Below are 20,171 nucleotides of genomic sequence, written 5' to 3'. Positions count from 1 at the left end.
TTAAACCAAAAGATAATAGAGTTTATTTCTAAGGGAATGATTTCATTTATATAAAATTACAAAAGAAAAAAAGGAGGCTGTGTTTTTTCATCGTCGTTAACAAACGTCTTTGATTTGATTTTTGGAAAAGAAAATCGTTTTATTTTTCTCAGTTAAATTAGAACTCTTGTCATCCTGGAAAATCAAATGGCAATAATAAACAAAAGTTTAGATAGAATATCATTCAACTGCCTGAGCACGTGACCTCTTGAGACAACCATGATCCCGTATAAAGCCCACTCTAATGAGTTCTAGCCATTTATGGTTTTAGATTGAACCTTTAATTTCACAAAAGTCAAAGTAACGTGCCCTGTTCGCTGCAGTTTGATGATCACTCTAACTAAAGGTGGGAGCTGCTTGTGGGTGAATTGCTAAATATCCTATGAAACCCATGCTTTTAAACAGTTAATACTATACTACATCAGAGCTCACTGTCCACATTTTCATTTCAACTTTGCTGCTTGTAGAAAGAACTGAATATTGTAACATATCCCTACTTCAAATTCACTTACCTGAGAATAAAGGAACAGGAAAGCAATAGATATTTGTTCTGTGATCAGAGGGTTACAATTTTCACTGAGTCTGAACTTTTATGAATGAGATCATCTTAAAAGGGGTCAATATGGTGGGACTGCGAAGAGTCAGACACGACTTAGCAACTGAACAGCAACTAATGGTCGGACTTAGCTTTACCCTTTTTGGTCCTTCACTACCTTGAACTCTTTTTTCAGGTTTTCTCTTTTTATTTGTTGTAGTCCTATTTTAAGTTTTCCCATTCTTAGAAGAATATATAATGCATAAAAATAGAAATGGAAACTACTGTGTCTGTCCATTTGCTTATACTGACTCTTGCATTCATGTTGCCCTCAGGCACTGAAGGAGCAGTGTTCGGGCACTCTGTTGAGACACCTCACATCAGAGCAGAACCTTCCCAAGACCTCAGGTAAGTCCTGGCCTCTACACCTGTGCCGTAGTTTCCATCACTGATGATGGCCCTTGATATAAAAAGAACCGAAGTAGAAAATGTGCTACAAAACTGTATAAGGAGTTGACACTCCCTGTCTACATGGTAAATAGATAATCAGCTATTTGATAGAGGGCAAGAACATGTGAGTTACTATTCTTTCCTTCTGTATATTTTTCCTTTACAAATGTACAATGGATATAAATATATCAGGCAGGAGAAGTGTGGAAAAAGAAAAGGCAGTTATGGAGGATGTTGACAGGAGGATGTATTAGGATGTATCCCTAGTACAAATAGGGATTTCAGAAAATCTGATGTAGATAATGAAACATATGGCACACATAGGCATGAAGGAAGGGGAGGCAGACAATGAGAGAAAGCTACAAATAGTCAGAGAAGGTTAAGTAGAGGGAGATACAGAAACCAGAGGAAACAGTAAAAGGCAGAACTTAACTGCCCTATGACGGACTCCTTAATCTTATATATTTGGTGAAATAAGCTCTGTCTGTCAGTTTGAGAGGACAATTTTATAGTGATAATTGTCAGGATAATCATGGCAATCACTGATAAAAGTTAAAATACTAAAATCTAGTCTATTGTTTAGATAATAACTTACCTATTCTTAATTCAAGAAATAAGTTATATTCAATATATATATTGTATAAATTGTATATAAAATTATCTATATATTATATATAACTTGCAGTGGTATATATTATATATATTTGCAATATATTCATATATTAAATTTATTATACCTGAAACCAATATAATATTATATTCCAAAAAAAACAATGTTTTCAATCATTAATTTCAAATAGTTAAATAGCATATTGGACTTCCCTATAGCCCAGATGGTAAAGAATCTGCCTGTGATGCAGGAGACCTGGGTTCGATCCCTGGGTCAGGAAGATCCCCTGGAGAAGGAAATGGCAACCCACTCCAGTATTCTTGCCTGGAAAATCCCATGGACAGAGGGGCCTGATGGGCTGCAGTCCATGGGGTCACAAAGAGTCAGACACGACTAAGTGACTAATACACAGCATACTAAAATGCATTTCCTATGATATGAAAAAAAGATAACCTTACTGATATTAAAAAATAAATTATATATTTAAAATAATTTTTAAAGATAAAATATTAACCTGAGAGAGAGTATATGTCTTGAAAACACAATAAAATATTGAGCAAAATACTCATTTTATTTCATGAAGAGCAGGCTCAGCCTTCCTATGTGGATGAGTGGAAAAAATACTCAAATAAAATTAGAAAAATCACGTTGAAAAATGTTAATGAAAAAAGTCACACTTTTACAACAGTAAATTTTGCAGCCCTTATATTTCTGTGATAAAAGTCCTTTTAAAATGTGGTTTCTTACCAGGTGAGTAGCGCAGATTTAAACAGCTAGTTAATAACAGAGAAAGTGGCCCTCTTCATGTGATCAAAGTATTTTTAATAAGACAAATATGAAAATTATTTACTTTATACTGAACCCCAAGGATTTAGGAGTTTGAAGAATATGTGAAAACAGTGTCTCATAGTGTGTTATAGTCTTGATTTATGATTCTGTTCTCAGTTGACAACTCAACATTTTTGTATAAATTATTTTTTCCTTTTCTACTTAACAAGGTTGTGTGTGTTCCCACTAGAACAGGAACTACATCTTCCTTATTTATCTTTAGTTCAGTAACAGTCAGGCACTCTGTCTCACACATAGTAGTGTGGTTATAATTTGTTAATTATTAAAACTGAATAATGAGGCTACTAAATGTCTACGTATAAGGAATGTAGTATCATTTGTTATTGTATTACTAAGATACCTGTGACTAACATTCAGTTCAGTTGCTCAGTCGTGTCCAGCTCTTTGCGACCCGATGGACTGCAAAACGCCAGGCCTCCCTGTCCATCACCAACTCTTTGAGCTTGCTCAAACTTATGTCCATCAAGTCAGCCATCCAACCATCTTGTCCTCAGTTGTCCCCTTCTCCTCCTGCCTTCAATCTTTCCCAGCATCAGAGTCTTTTCCAGTGAGTCAGTTCTTCATATCAGGTGGCCAAAATATTGGAGTTTCAGCATCAGCATCAGTCCTTCCAATGAATATTCAGGACTGATTTCCTTTAAGATCGACTGGTTGAATCTCCTTGCAGTCCAAGGGACTCTCAAGAATCTTCTCCAACACCACAGTTAAAAAGCACCAGTTCTTTGGTGCTCAGCTTTCTTTATAGTCCAACTGTCATATCCATACATGACTACTTGAAATTCCTACTTTTTGAGCTGTGTTTTACCACAGATACCAGAGTTTCATTCAATAAAAATTTTAACTACTAAGTACTAAAAGAAACGTTTCCTTTTTGCCTCTAGCATTTTAGTAATTATGGACTCATTTCACAAATTTCATTATGAAAAGCCTATTGCCAAAAAAGGAGTAAGAACCAATTGCTATTTTAATTACCTTGCTGACATGTCTCAACTTTCGTAAGTATAGATGTGAATTAAATTATAATTAGTATATCATGTTTCTGGCTTTTATTTTCTAATTATTCATAAATTATTTAAACACTGAGCTAAGCTAGACTTAGCTGCTAGTGCTAAAAGCAGATTGGCAGCCCTCAAGATGAGTGGTACTGATCTAAATTCCAAAACTGAAACAGAAGCAAAGCACAGTAATGATGGCAGTATTCAATTATTCATTTGTGTACTGAAGATTAAAAGCAGTGTCTGAGAAGATCCTTATGAGCCCTGCTGACAATTTTCCTTTCAGGGCAATAAGAAATACCCTTAGTTGGCACCTAAGTCTAATACCTGCATTCCAGGCGGATTCTTAACCAACTAAGCTATTGGAGAAGGAAATGGCAACCCACTCCAGTGTTCTGGCCTCGAGAATCCCGTGGACAGAGGAGCCTGGTGGGCTACTGTCCATGGAGTTGCACAGAGTTGGGCATGCATTGGAGAAGGAAATGGCAACCCACTCCAGTGTTCTTGCCTGGAGAATCCCAGGAACAGAGGAGCCTGCTGGGCTGCCATCTATGGGGTTGCACGGAGTCGGACACGACTGAAGCGACTTAGCAGCAGTAGCGGCAAGTCTAATCAACAAGGTGACACTGGTTGACCAAGTAAATATGTAATTTAGAGGGTAAGAAGTTATGCTGTCCTTGATTTTGTTTTCGTCAAGAATAAAAGACTTTAGAAAGAAACATTTCAAAAAAGTTTATTATAGAGTTTAGGTAATATTTTGGTGTGGATATGCAGTAAGTTGCTATAATTTATTTACTCAACAGCTGTTTGATGAATGTTTAATATGTGCCAAAGTCTGCACTAGTCTTCATGTGACTTTGAAACATACATACGTAGAGTTTGTTTATTTATTTTTATATCAAGTGATACTGGTTTTTGGACAGGGACATATTTGTTAACTAAACAACAAATAGTCATTAAGGACATCATAGCCTATTTGCCTGAAATCGTCCAAGTATAAATGTTGTTTTTTCTTTAATTAATATGTAGCTAAATTATTGCAGTTTAATAGAATTTCTGCAGTCTTTGGTGAGAAGTGATAAAACATATAATGTAATGCCCATTGTCCAAGGATTGTTTGGATCTGCATTCTATTAACTTACCACTGTTGCTGTTTTACCACTTTAGGCTACCCTGAGCTTTCTCCAGCTGCAAAGCACATGGTTTCTGTTTTCACATTTGTATTATTTCCTGCCCATTTGCACACCCTATTAGATCAAACAAATCCCTCAGTTATCAATTCTTCCAGTTCAAATATAAGGCAAGAATCTAGACTTTGAAACAGTAAAATGAGTTAATATTTAATGATAGATTTGGGCATCTTTTAATCATTTCCATTCTCATATGTATATAATTTAAAACAAAAATGTGAGGTTGACAGGCTCCTAATTAATCCCTGGAAACATGGAGCTTTAATTTGAATCATTCTTGTGTTCAAGGAAAAGCCACCGGTTATTAAATGGTATGGGTGTTTTCCCTGAGAGAATTTGTCAGTAAAGAGGTAAAATACTTTGCTGGTATTTTTCTACCTATGAGAAAAAAAAAGTGATGATGAAGTAGTGTTTTTCTCATCTCCACTTCCCTTCCCCATACCTCTCCTCTCTCCCTTTTCCCTTCTTCCCTCTCTTTCCTCCTTCCTTTTGTTCTTTCATTCTCTGTATGTATTTATATATTTGTTTAGATTTAGGAGATGCTTCCCTTCACTTGAGAACTAGGAGTAACGTTTGACAGAGGGATTTGTTTGATCTAATTTTCAGGAAGAGACTATAAAGGGTGTGCAAATGGGCAGGCAATAATACAAATGTGATAACAGAAACCATGTCCTTTGTAGCTAAAGAAAGCTCAGGGTAGCCTAAAGTGATAAGACAGTAACAGTGATGAGATAGTATAAGAATATATGACCTGAACATTCAGCTCATAGTTTGCACTGTATTATTTTTTCTTAAAACAATTTTCTGTTCAATTCTCCGTTTATTTCATCCTTGAAATGGCAAATGATGAGTGCCAACTCTATCTCTGGTACTGTGTTAAATATTTAGCAAGAACAAGATACATCATACTCAAGTTCTTAAGTTTTCATTTAGTAGTTGCATGTTACAACTTAGAGTGCGAGAAGTCTGAATGATTTTCTCAGAATGTTGACAATTCTAGAGATCTTGACCACACATTTTCAAATTTGAGAATTGCAGAATACCTTAAAAACAAAATCTTGTTACATTTTTGGTATCTAAACACCAAAACTGTATTGCTTGGAAAATATAGGCAGAGGAATGACTTCAGTTCAACATTAATCCTTCTCTCTGCTATAATCCCTGTGCTCAGTTCAGTTCAGTTCAGTCGCTCAGTCGTGTCCGACTCTCTGCGACCCCATGAATCACAGCACGCCAGGCCTCCCTGTCCATCACCAACTCCCGGAGTTCACTCAAACTAATGTCCACAGAGTCGGTAATGCCATCCAGCCATCTCATTCTCGGTCGTCCCCTTCTCCTCCCACCCCCAATCCCTCCCAGCATCAGAGTCTTTTCCAGTGAGTCAACTCATCCCATGAGGTGGCCAAAGTATTGCAGTTTCAGCTTTAGCATCAGTCCTTCCAATGAACACCCAGGATTGATCTCCTTTAGAATGGACTGGTTGGATCTCCTTGCAGTAAAAGGGACTCTCTCTAGCACCACAGTTCAAAAGCATCGATTCTTCGGCAATCAGCTTTCTTCACAGTCCAACTCTCACATCCATACATGACCATGGGAAAAACCATAGCCTTGACTAGACAGACCTTGGTTGGCAAAGTAATGTCTCTGCTTTTTAATATGCTATCTAGGTTGGTCATAACTTTCCTTCCAAGGAGTAAGCGTCTTTTAACTTCATGGCTGCAATCAGCATCTGCAGTGATTTTGGAGCCCCCAAAAATAAAGTCGGACACTGTTTCCACTGTTTCCCCATCTATTTCCCATGAAGTGATGGGACCAGATGCCATGATCTTTGTTTTCTGAATGTTGAGCTTCAAGCCAACCTTTTCACTCTCCTCTTTCACTTTCATCAAGAGGCTTTTGAGTTCCTCTTCACTTTCTGCCATAAGGGTGGTGTCATCTGCATATCTGAGTTTATCGATATTTCTCCTGGCAATCTTGATTCCAGCTGGTGCTTCTTCCAGCCCAGCGTTCCTCATGATGTACTCTGAATATAAGTTAAACAAGCAGGGTGACAATGTAATCCCTGTGTACGCACCATGAAAACTCCTCTGCAGTCCATTACCATGATTACTATAATGGTATTGAAATGAACACAATTGTTCTTCACTAATTCCAGAGACTAGTGACATAGAAATTCACAAGTTCTTCCAATACACGTGGGCTTCACTTTTCAACAGGACTTTTAGAAAGTATTTAGTAGTAAAATGACTAAGTGTGTGTGTAAACTTGCCTCAGTGAAAGCTTGAAAATTTCAATAGAGAAGAAACTTGGGGCATCATTGAACTGTTGATATTCTGTTGCCAAAAGTCTACTTATATCCAGGTTTAGTCTGATTCGAGTCTCCTAATCTGAGCCCAGGGCATTCTAAAGGGATTCTAGGCTAGTTTGAGAAGTGGAGGGCAACTGGAGAAAATCAGTCCAACCAAAGATTGAAATTGTAAATGATCTAAATTCTTTTTCCTTATGATTTTGGGGCTTTAGTTTTGTTTCAAAGGTTTCCCTTTTCTAAATTTGGATCTCTTCTAATTTTATTGTTTATTTTGTACACTAGTTTATTTCTTAATTTTGTATTTTGAGTAAATAAAATGGGAAATTATGTTCTGAATTTTCTTCCAATTTTCTATTGGAAAATAGTCTCTAATTTATTCATATTAATATTTTTAATAGATAAATCTAGAAATTATTCTTACAGTGTTTGTTAAGTATCTAATGTTATTTCTTCTGTATGGAAAGTCAATTTATTAAGCATCATTTATTAAATAACATCATATTTTCCACCTCAAAATGATTGCTACAGCTTGTCAAATATTAACTTCTCATATATACTTGCCATTTGTTTTAGATTGTATTGTGTTTTATTGACCAAATTTTCTATTTATAATTTTGATATCATTTTAATTAAAATACCTTTATATTAAGTTCTAATTTTAAATGGAGAGTCTCCTACTTTACCTTCATTTAACAAATCTGGTAACTGTCATACATATTTTTCCTCTAAAAATATTTTGACATAAAGTTTCAAGTTTCAAGAGACTTTACTGAGATTCTTGTTGGAATTTTATTATATATGTTTATTATTTTGACATTTTTGAATTTTCATAATATGGAAGTAAATATGAGTTTATTTTTATCCAGAAATACCTAAAACTCTTGAATTTCCAGGTAAACTATTAATATCAGATGTATTTTCTAGATACTCCTTTCCTGGAAATATTGTAAAATACAGACTTTGAATAATATAACATTTTTATTAATATTATGCTTTAGCAACAGGAATTACACATTTTTCCAGTATTCCTGTGTGTCATTAATATCTGCACTATAATATAGTCAATAATCATCAAACATTAGCATCAATTAACATTTCTTTATTCAGATTTTCATAGCACACAGTTTGACAAACTTTACCCCCCAAAACTGAATAATCCTATAAGATCTGTGACCATACTTTCTTTCCCCACAACTTATTACAAAAATTCTCAAGCATTCTACATATTGTGCTTACACTCAGTCATGTCGGATTCTTTGCAACCCCATGGACTGTAGCCCGCCAGGCTCCTCTGTCCATGGGGATTTTCTGGGTAAGAATATTGGAGTGGGTTGCCATGCCCTCCTCCAGGTGATCTTCCAAAACTAGGGATTGAACCCAGGTCTCCTACATTGCAAATTATTTACCACTGAGCCACCAGGGAAGCCCATACTACATGTTAAGAGTATTTTACAGAAAGCACCTATACACCCAGCTAGATTCTTTTAGTATCATTTTTCTCTGTGTCTTTAATTATGTATACATTTCAACTATCCATCCACCAATATATCTTATTTTTATTCATTCGAGCATAAGTTGTATAAATCTGTACACTTTTCCTCATCACTTCAGCATGTACATCATTAACTAGCATTCAAGATCACTTACAGTTTCTTTCCTTTCATTGTAAAATAATTATGCAATGATATTCACAAAGCCTAAATGCATATTTGCTGGATTTTGAAAAATGCATACACTTGTGTAACCCAAAATTTTGTCAGATAAAAACATCATCACTCAAGAAAGTTCCCTCATTTCTCCTGGTAAATCCCGACCACGACCCACCGGAAGCAAACTCTACTCTCCTTTGTTTTTTTAACCCTGTATTAGGTTAGACTGATTTAGTACTAACATAAATTGATCATAGAAGATGTACTATTCTTTGTAAGATATATTTCATTCCACACAGTGTTTTTGAGATCTACCCATGACATTGTCTGTATCCCTTCTGCTTTATTGCTGATTGGCTGTATGTACATACAATATTTTATTTATGCATTTTCCTAACTGGAATCAAGATTGCTGGGAGAAATATCAATAACCTCAGATATACAGATGACACCACCTTTATGGCAGAAAGTGAAGAGGAACTCAAAAGCCTCTTGATGAAAGTGAAAGAGGAGAGTGAAAAGGTTGGCTTGAAGCTCAACATTCAGAAAACGAAGATCATGGCATCTGGTCCCATCACTTCATGGGAAATAGATGGGGAAACAGTGGAAACAGTGTCAGACTTTATTTTTGGGGGATCCAAAATCACTGCAGATGCTGATTGCAGCCATGAAATTAAAAGACACTTACTCCTTGGAAGGAAAGTTATGACCAACCTTGATAGTATATTAAAAAGCAGAGACATTACTTTGCCAACAAAGGTCCGTCTAGTCAAGGCTATGGTTTTTCCTGTGGTCGTGTATGGATGTGAGAGTTGGACTGTGAAGAAAGCTGATCGCCGAAGAATTGATGCTTTTGAACTGTGGTGCTGGAGAAGACTCTTGAGAGTCCTTGGACTGCAAGGAGATCCAACCAGTCCATTCTAAAGGAGATCAATCCTGGGTGTTCATTGGAAGGACTGATGCTAAAGCTGAAACTGCAATACTTTGGCCACCTCATGCGAAGAGTTGACTCACTGGAAAAGACTCTGATGCTGGGAAACGTTGGGGGCAGGAGAAGAAGGGGACAACAGAGAATGAGATGGCTGGATGGCATCACCGACTCTGTGGACATGAGTTTGAGTGAACTCCGGGAGTTGGTGATGGACAGGGAGGCCTGGCATGCTGTGATTCATGGGGTCTCAGAGAGTCGCACACGACTGAGTGACTGAACTGAACTGAACTGAAATTTAAAGAGGCATGGGATGTATCTAGCCATGTTCAGTTTTATATAAAAATGCCAGAACTTTCCAAAGTGGTTGTATCATTTAACTCTTTGTCAATGAAATTTCAGTTAACAGTCAAGCTAAGAAGAATTAATGAAAGGAAACTTTATTCAAGCCACACTAAAGATTATAATCCAGGAGACAGACTCTCAGAAGCCCTGAGAGCTGCTCTGTCTGTCAGAAGGGGATGGCACAGTCATGTACATTTTCAAGACACAGGATATACTGATATTTTACATAATGTTCACCAAACACTAATAGTCCAAGAAAGTATAGTACAAGGGCCTTCTTTGGTGGCTCAAATGGTAAAGAACCTGCCTGCAGTGCAGGAGACCCAGTTTCAATCCCTGTATCAGGAAGATCCCTTGGAGAAGGGAATGGCAACTCACTCCTGGTATCTTAGTTGGTAAAGAATCTGCCTACAGTGGAGGAGACCCTGGTTCGATTTCCTAGGTAGGAAAGATTCACTGGAGAAGGGATAAGCTACCCACTCCAGTACTCTTGGGCCTCCCTTGTGGCTAAGCTAATAAAGAATGCACCTGCAATGTGGGAGACCTGGGTTCAATCCCTGGGTTGGGAAGATCCACTGGAGAAGGGAAAGGCTACCCAATCCAGTATTCTGGTCTGGAGAATTCCATGGACTGTGTAGCCCATGGGGTCGCAAAGAGTCAGACACGACTGAGTGACTTCCACTCATTCACTCGCTCACCCCTATTCTTGTCTGGAGAATTCCATAGGCATAGAAGACTGGCTAGCTATAGTCTATGGCATTGCAAAGAGTTGGACACAACTGAGTAACTAACACTTTCACTTTTCACAAGCATAGTACATGGGGAGCAGCAAGTCATTATGACCCCCTACAGATATGGGAAAAAATGTTATTCTTTTAAGAGGTTACATAGCTAGTGTCAGAGAAGGAAAAACAAAGATCTTCCTGTGGAGCAGGCATTCCCACCTTTGAGGTGCTCTGGTTAACGTGAGGCACAGATGTACATTGCACTTTAGCAACGGAGGGAGGAGGCCCAAGCTAAGAGAGAGAATTTTGCTTTTCAATTTTCTTGTCTTTCTTTAAAATACAAATTTTATTTCATCATCTTCCATCAAATATGAAAGAGGATTTCATGTTTCACATGTTCACTAATATTTAGTATTAGCAGTTTTATTAATTCAAGCCATTCTGGTGGCTGTTCTGTGGAATTTCACATTATTAATTTGCTATTACTTGATTATTAATATTAATATTAATCACTTTTTCATATACATATGGAACAACCATGTATATCCTTTAATGAAGCATTTATTCAAGTTTTTCTCCATATTTTAATTTTGTTTTTGTATTTTTATCTCTGAGCTGGATGATTATTTATATATCTAAGAACTAGTCCTGTGATGTTACCCCTCAATATAGGGATCATATATGCATTTTATTGATGGTAATTTTGAAAGGCAGATTTTCATCTTGAAGATGTATAATGCATAATTTTAAATACTTACTAGTTACTGCTTTTTGTGGCCTAAAAATATTTTGCCTACTCCCAAGTCACAAAGATGCTTTTTTTTTAAAAGCCTTCTTTTTTAGCTTTTAATTTTGATAACTGTGTGGCATAAATTGAGGTTTATTTTGTCCATATAGAGATCAATTATTCCAGCACCATTTGTTGAAAAGACTTTGCTTTTTCTCATTGAATCACTGTACTGACTTTGTCAAAACTCAGAAGCTCATATGTGTAACTATTTCTGGGTCTCAGGGAGGCCTGGCGTGCTGTGATTCATGGGGTCGCGGAGAGTCGGACACGACTGAGCGACTGAACTGAACTGAACTGAACTCGATTTTGGTTTTCTATTTGTTATCCTTATGTCAGGTCAGCATTGTCTTGTTTACTGTAGCTTTTCAATAGTTTTTAAGTTCTCCAACATTGTTGTTCTTTTTTAAAGATTTCTATGAATATTCTAAAGTATCTGCAGTAGCTAAATAATCCTGATAAAATGACTCAATCACACTAAAATTCAAAGACTTTCTGGGTAAAATATAGATTATTAGAGTGCTAATTCTGAGTGCAATGGAGACCAAACATGTAAATTAAAGTTTTTCAGAAGTATTTCCATTTCTTATTAGAGTACATTTCACAGTGCTGGTGGGATGATTAAAAGATAATCCATGTAAAGTTTTAAGTACATAATAAGTTCCCAGTACTAGCTTTTAGTATATTACTATAAATTAATGGCTAACAAACTAATAAAGAACAGATTTAATGATGTTTTGCAATGAATAAAATCTTTTCTATTTCAGGTGCTCTGTAATTTTATTTATTAGGTAACTGAGCCTCAGTGAGGTTAACTGGATTTAAAATTTCTAGTGCAATCTGTGAGATTTTTATTCAAAGTCCTATGTTTAATTTTTTCATTAGATTGATGCAACTCTTGCATGTAATAATTGTGTCAGTGAGTTTATACCTGAATTTCCTATATTGCTTCTTGGAAATAACTTATATTACTTTTAAATAACATATTATTTAACTAATTTGTAATACTGCATACTTTAAATAACTTATATTACTGCATACTCTAGTATGTAGCCACACTTTCAATAAAAGAAATTCTTTTCTATATCCTGCACTTTATAATACAGCCTCTAGAATTACCCAACTTTCTATTAAAGACCTGTGAAAATATTATTTATAAAACAGTCAATAAAATATGTTGTTACACAATCATTAAATCCTTTTCATAAGGTAGGATAACTGGTAATATCATATCTACGTTTTATTTTATTTACTTTAAATTTTGTATCTACATCTGCTGCTGCTGCTGCTAAGTCGCTTCAATCATGTCCGACTCTGTGCCACCCCATAGACGGCAGCCCACCAGACAGACTCCCCCATCCCTGGGATTTTCCAGGCAAGAATACTGGAGTGGGTTGCCATTGCCTCCACCAATGCAGGAAAGTGAAAAGTGAAAGTGAAGTCGCTCAGTCCTGTCCGACTCATCGCGACCCCATGGACTGCAGCCTACCAGGCTCCTCCGTCCATGGGATTTTCCAGGCAAGAGTACTGGAGTGGGTTGCCATTGACATCTACTTGTTCTGTAATGTTCTTTGGATAGTTAATATTATGATCATATGCTTTCTTGATTTCAGAATGTTTTAAAAATGCCTCATGCTTAAATGCAAAGATCATTTTCTTATTTTTAGAATTCATGATGTTGAACACTTGCATTCTAGACGGAAGTATGGACCAAATTCATACACCGCTTGTGAAAAATGTGTTTTTTTTCCCTATTCACCAAGTGACAGACCTAGAGATGATGTGCAGTTTTAGTTAGGTAATGTGTCTAAATGTAATTGTAAGTAGACATGTAATTATTAACACTGGATAATTCTGATTAATATATACACCTGTGAATACTCACAGTGAGTCTATGCTACTCAAAATGGTGTTAATTTGAAGATTTTAGATCTCCATATACATTGTGGCTGGAGAAGGAAATGGCAACCCATTCCTGGAAAATCCCATGGACAGAGGAGCCTGACAGGCTATAGTTCTCGGGGTCACAAAGTGTCGGACAAAACTGAGAGAGTAACACTACCTATACATTGTGGTTGTGCTATGAAATTTTTGCTCCCCCAAATTTAACTTATGCTAAACAGTCAGGCAAGCTCATAAAAAATAGTTTGCAGCTTACTTTTATTTTATTTTTTTTAATAATATAATTTTATTTATTTTTTATTGGAGGCTAATATTTTACAATATTATATTGGTTGGTTTTGCCATACATTGACATGAATCCTCCTCGGGTGTATTTTCATGTTCATAAGAAATATTTGACTACCACAATGTGTTCCTTTGGAAATAGAATTATGAACTCCTCCAAATAGTCTAATAAAACTTTAATATATACTCTACCTACATACTCTCCATAATTAAAGTTCCTAATGTATATTACTCATCTGAATGATGGATGCTATATAAAACAGTGCTTTTTTAATAAAAATTTATATCATTTCTTAGTGATCACTACTTTTAATTTTATCAAGCTTAGCAAAGCGTACAGTGGAAATCTATTTAATTCAAAATTTTAATCACTTTCAGAACCTGAAGGATTTATCCATACTGTAAAATTGTCGTTTTTTTTTAATGTTTTATGTACCACTTGGTAAGTTATTGGAGAAGGAAATGGCAACCCAATATGTATGACATATATCATATAGCAAGGATATTGGCTTCCCTGGTGGCTCAGTCAGTAAAGAGTCTGCCTGCAATGCAGGAGACCTGGGTTTGAGCAAGTATATATGTAGTCCTTTATAAGTTTTTTAATGTGTTTTATATTCTATATATATATATCATATAGCATGTTTTCTGTATCCCTTGACCCCTTGATAAGTTTTTAATATATATGGCAGGTCAACCCACTCCAGTATTCTTGCCTGGAAAATTGCCTGGAAGAAGAGCCTGGTGGGCTATAGTGTTGGACATGACTGAACACATGCACACACATATTGTCTTAGGGTACAAAATTAGCTTCATAAGAAATGAAAATATTCCCCCAAAACTTTAATTTACATGTTTGGTCTCCATAGAACTCAATATCAGACACTAAGTCCCAGTCTATTCGGCTCTGTGGGGGTTGCATCATTGCATCAAGACGCCTGCACTGCCAAAGCATCTGGGCTGACATTTGGTCCTTGGCAGCCTCTTGATCCAACTGGCAATTCCCAAGATGTTCTCCTCAGCATCACTAAGTCCTCAGTCACTGCAGGTCACTAGCCCTTTCTCCTTTGAGGATCCATGTTCTCTTCTTCTCCTGAAATATCCCTCTCTCCTGAGATCTCTAACACCTAAAGAAGGTCCCACAACCTAGAAAATGACCTCAGGTAGCAGAATACAGAGAGCCATTCAAGACCAATTCTGTTCATTTCTCTTCAAATCTTCTCTAGTCTGTGAAACAAGAAAACAGTTCTCCAAATAGTGAAATAAACAACAAGGTCTCATGGATATTGGTTTTCTCCTGTTTTATTTATGTGCTGAATCATTTTCAACACAATAAATAGCTGTTTTCTTTTTCAACTCAAAATGTTTACAACATCAGGAAAAGGAAGATTTTTAACAGTTTATCTGCTCTGTTACCCACAATGTTTTGCAAAGGATAATGTTTAATGAATGGGGGGATGGTTTAGGGTGCAAGGAAATGGGACAAGGGAGGAAATCCCGTTAATTTCAGAATACTATCCCACTACATTCTTATTTCCCTGAATCAATTTAAGAAATTTCTTACAATCCTATAAGGAAGCAGGCATATTTAAAGAAGATAAAACTGAAGTTTATTGCTGCTGGCTCACTTTCCCGAACCCAGGTCTGGCCAGCTGTCCATCTTTACTGCTTCTTTGAATTGTTGTTGTTGCTGAATCACTAAGTCCTGTCGGAGTCTTTGCTTCTTTGAATACTGTTCCCCTAATTCAGGGCTAGCAAACACTCTAAGACATCACTGGCAATGGGTTCCTAAGGTCTAAAATGAAGATGAAGACAATAAACATTTTATTAATTAAATAATTTGAAATTCTAATTAAATTAATTAAAAATTAGAAATTCTAATTAAATAATTAGACATTAAAGAAAGCTGAGCACCGAAGAATTGATGCTTTTGAACTATGGTGTTGGAGAAGACTTTTGAGAGTCCCTTGGACTGCAGGGAGAGCCAGTCAGTCCATCCTAAAGGAAATCAATCCTGAATATTCATTGGAAGGACTGATGCTGAAACTCCAATACTTTGGCCCCTTATGTGAAGAACTGACTCATTGGAAAAGACCCTGATGCTGGGAAAGATTGAAAGCAGGAGGAGAAGGGGACAACAGAGAATGAGATGGTTGAATAGCATCAGTGACTCGATGGACATGGGACTGAGCAAGCTCCAGAAGTTGGTGATGGACAGGGAAGCCTAGTGTGCTGCAGTCCATGGCGTGACAAAGATTCCAACACAACTGATGACTGAACTGAACTGAATTAGTAAGGATCAGAATGGAAAAACTCAAAAGCCCAGAAGGACTTAATATATTTTAATGTGCTAGTAGAAATATAGTACAAAAAATGTTCACACTTAATAGAGATATTTTACTGTCAAATATAAGTATCCCACTCCCTTATCCTTGTAAACTAAACCGTATCAATTATTTGATAAAATAATCCCAAATTCATTGAGTTGTGTCTCCTTAGTTGTCAGATTTATAATCTGTTTCAGAACATTAATCCATGTTAGTTAAATTCTTACCTGACTTCTATTTGAGTGGGTCAGTCATGTCTAAACGTACGTAATTACAATTGCCAAATAGAAATAGTAATGGTCTCAGATGCACCATTTAAGATGGAGTATATTTGGGGGTATATCAGAGGACATCACATAAATTTACATTTAAACATTCAGATTTTGAAATTTAGATGCTATGTACAAAGTATAAGGATTAGGAATCAAAAAACTTATGAGTAATTCTTTTTGAAGTTTGCAAATTTTCTATGAAAATGTGTGATTTGTGTTTAAAGAAAAATAAAACAGACATTTCTTATATATATATATATATGTAATCAAGGGCTTTCCTGGTAGCTCAGATGGTAAAGAATCTGACTGCAGTGCAGGAGACCCGGGTTTGATCTGGGGTCAGGAAGATCCCCGGAGAAGGAAATGGCAACCCACTCCAGTGTCCTTGCCTGGGAAAACCCATGGATAGAGGAGCCTGGTGGGCTATAGTCCATGGGGTTGCCAAGGGTCAGACATGACTGAGTGACTAATACTTTCATATAATCAAAACCTGCCCCCTCCAGGGATTTTGTGAAGATATCCCAAAGACCCAGAAATCAAAGTTTCAAAGTTTTCAAAGTGAAAAAATGTTTAAAGCATCAAAATCACTTCTAAATGCTGGCTCTAGTCCTTCAATATCACTTTCAAGTCTTTAAGTTCAACTTTACTACTGAGAGCGAGCGAGCTGAGCTTCAGTGCTCAAACTATTCCGTGAGGTTCTCTCTGCAAATCTGTTCTCAGTCTATAGCCTCCAAGGAGACCAGTTACTCCGGATGATGGTAAAGGTGAACCTGAAGGGACTTTTGTTCTGAAGTCCGGTGGTCAACAGAACGCAAGCAGTCGCAGCCGAGAGCAGAGCTATTATCCAAAATGACCCACTCCAGGATAAGATCTCTTATCACGCCGAGTGCTTTTTATGACTGTTTTCTTGCTTCTGTATTTTACCTCCGTTTGCTCTTTCTCTAGGTTTATAGTTGAAGATAATTTTGAAATGCCTTCCAACTATCCTTTTTGTAGCCTCTCTAAAATACTTGTCTCACCCCTCATTTAATTTTTCTTTCTCAGACTAATGTCATTCATTCTGAGGATATTTTCTTGGGCTAATAGAGGTCAGTTGATGTAGGAAATATCTTACTTCATTTTAATTAATTTCTAAAACTGTAAAGAGCCCTTTGAGAATTTTTTAGTTTACAGAATTCTGATTGGGTACACTTGAAAGTTTGCAAAAGTAAAGATTCTCGTGAAAACTCATCTTAGCAAGGCAATTGAGGGATACTTACATGCTAACTTGCTACAAATTTACTTCTTAAAACTCCATCATTAATACTGAAAATGTATAAAAGATTTAAACTGGTAAACTTATCAGGACCTACTTTTCATGGGCATTGTGAAAGGAAATACAGGAAACTGTTACTAAATTGTTATACAAATGAGACTAAAGAATTGATGCTAACAATTGAAGAATTTCATAAACAGTCAAAAAATAGAGACTATAATAAAAAATCTTTGTAAAACCCATTTTAGATTTTTTTTTTTAATGGCAAGCATTGGTATTTATGCCTGCCTGTTTTAGTTGACTAGCATTATCTTTTCAATATTAAGGTTTTCGGGATTTTGTTTTTGTTAATTTTTTTTTAGGCTTGAATCACCAACCAGGTCCTTGATAATGGAAGCTCCTCGGGGGGTCCAGGTGAGTGCTGCAGCTGGAGACTTCAAGGCCACCTGCAGGAAGGAGCTGCATTTGCAGTCCACAGAGGGAGAGGTAAGTTCTGAGGAGCCGACACTGGCCCCTTCGGGGGTAGGGAGAGAGGTGCATTTGCTTCTTATCATATTACAAGCATATGGTTCCTGGGGAAACATAAGGAACTACTTCATAAGATCATAATAGGGCTCAAATATGAAAATATGAATATGAATACTTCTTGAATATGAGACTGGGTAAACCAAATATTATTTTCATAAGTCAGTTTTTTTTTCTATGAAAAATATTCATTCATAAGTTGATTATAAGTTGGGCATCTAAGTTCCTGCAATTTCAAAAAACAGATGAACAGAATGAACACCAAGATAATACCCAGAATGAAGGCGATCTTTGCTGTCTTTGTTCTGTGTTGGTCTTCAAAAAGTTTTACCACAAAGTGCTTTGGAAGTTCATGTGTTTGTTTCGGTAGAAACAGTACCTATATTTTTCTAAAAGAGAAATAAAAGTCATAAGTTTATTTTGCGCAGTTATTTCCCAGATAAAGAGATACATGATGGTTTTGTTTCGTGTCACTTTATTTCACCCAAGCGTCTGTTTAAAGTCAGTTGTCCTCATTCTTTTAAAGAAACTTGCTTTCTCTCACTGCCTGATTTAAAGAACCCCTTGTCTTCAGCTTTTCTTTTTACTGGAATGTAATAGGCACATATTTATTTTGTCTACTTTACTTGCTGTATACATTGTGACTATCATGTCTGCAGAATCACATTTTTGTCCATTTTGGAAATTCCTCAGCATTATGTCTTCAGATATTCCCTCTCCCCTTTTTCTCTAGCTCTCTAGGCCTTTTTCAGAAGCTCTGAAGATATGGCTTTTCATTCTCTTAAACTTCCACATTCCTTAGCCTCCCTTTCACTTCTATTTCTTTATTACCTTGTACCTCACTGTGTTTATTCAGATCTGCATGCCCCAGTTCCTACTCAGTATCTAATCTCTCTTTCAATCCCTCCATCAAGCTTTTGATTTTAGTCATTTTGTCATTCATTTCTAAAATTCTCATCTCTTGTTTTTGTCGTTGTTCAAATCTGCTTGGACATCTTGGTAGTTACACTCATTTGCTTTTAATTCTACCTTAATTATTTCAAAACCTGATACATAATGCATATCGATTCTGTATATTTTTGTCTCAATTCCCAAAGTCCTTGAAGGCCTAAATCTGTCGTGATGCTGTTTCTATCAGTTACTTCCCTTAATTGTTTATTTCTTCATATGCTTTTTTTTTTTTTTAATGAGTTTATAAAGGTCAAGCTGAGAAGAAAAAGCATGGAAGGGTGATTTCAGAGAGATGCTCTAGAGCATTTCGGAGCTTCTTACATGTAAAGATGAGGGCAGACATTAATAAAATCAAAGGAGAACTTCCTTTCTTAGCTTTATGCCAGTATCTGTTATTGATTCGAGATAAATTTGAATTACACATTTGGCTTCCTGTTTTAAATTTTTTTTTTTTAATTAGAGGGTAATCACTTAACACTGTTGTGTTGGTTTCTGCCATACATCAACATGAATCAGACATAGGCATACATAAGTCCCCTTCCTCTTGAACCTCCATCCCACTTCCCACCCCATCCCACCCCTCCAGGTTGTCACGGAGCACCAGGTTGAGCTCCCTGTGTTATACAGCAACTTCCCATTAACTATCTATTTTACATACTGTAATGTATATATATTAATGCTATTCTCTCAGTGTGTCCCACTGTCTCATTTCCCTGCTTTGTCTTTAAGTCTCTTCTCTATGCTTGAGTCTCTATTCCTGCCCTGCAACTAGGTTGAACAGTACCATTTTTCTAGATTCCATATATGTGTGTTAACATGTGATATTTGTTTTTCTCATTCTGATTTCACTCTGTATAACAGGCTCTAGGTTCATCCGCCTCACTAGAACTGATCCAAATTTGTTTCTTTTTATGGCTGAGCAATATTCCACTATATATATGTACCAAAACTTCTTGGCTTCTTTTATATAAACAAATTTATTTCCAGGATCATTAGTATCTTAGTGTATATTACAGATTAAATGTTCTAGAAATATGTTTATAATATTGAAAATATGTATCCATATTACCTTTCAGGATTTCTTTCCACTACAATTGCAGACTATAATACTTTGTCCACCACAGCAAGAGAGAAATCTTTCTTAAATATCTCACATCTTTTTTAAAGCATTTTGTCATGTTAATCATTTCATTCAAATTATTCATAATGAATCATCCCATAATAAGTATTGATGGTTATTAATCTCC

The 20,171-nt window shown here is 36.2% G+C and overlaps 1 protein-coding gene across 3 annotated transcripts in view; it reads left to right on the top strand.

Annotated features, from left to right (window-relative positions):
- Positions 1 to 20,171, top strand: part of SGCZ (sarcoglycan zeta) — a 407,822-nt gene that overhangs the window by 382,228 nt on the left and 5,423 nt on the right. For all 3 annotated transcript variants that reach the window (XM_088832535.1, XM_088832536.1, XM_055416515.1), the window contains 2 exons: positions 910 to 982; positions 17,811 to 17,934. In XM_088832535.1, the coding sequence (XP_088688661.1) occupies positions 910 to 982; positions 17,811 to 17,934 (197 nt within the window). The remainder of the gene's footprint in view (positions 1 to 909; positions 983 to 17,810; positions 17,935 to 20,171) is intronic.

The sequence above is a fragment of the Moschus berezovskii genome, chromosome 26 (genome assembly GCF_049115385.1).
Source record: "Moschus berezovskii isolate FMDL1 chromosome 26, NW_MosBer_1.0, whole genome shotgun sequence".
Taxonomy (NCBI): domain Eukaryota; kingdom Metazoa; phylum Chordata; class Mammalia; order Artiodactyla; family Moschidae; genus Moschus; species Moschus berezovskii.
This window is presented reverse-complemented; position numbering and strand designations above follow the sequence as displayed.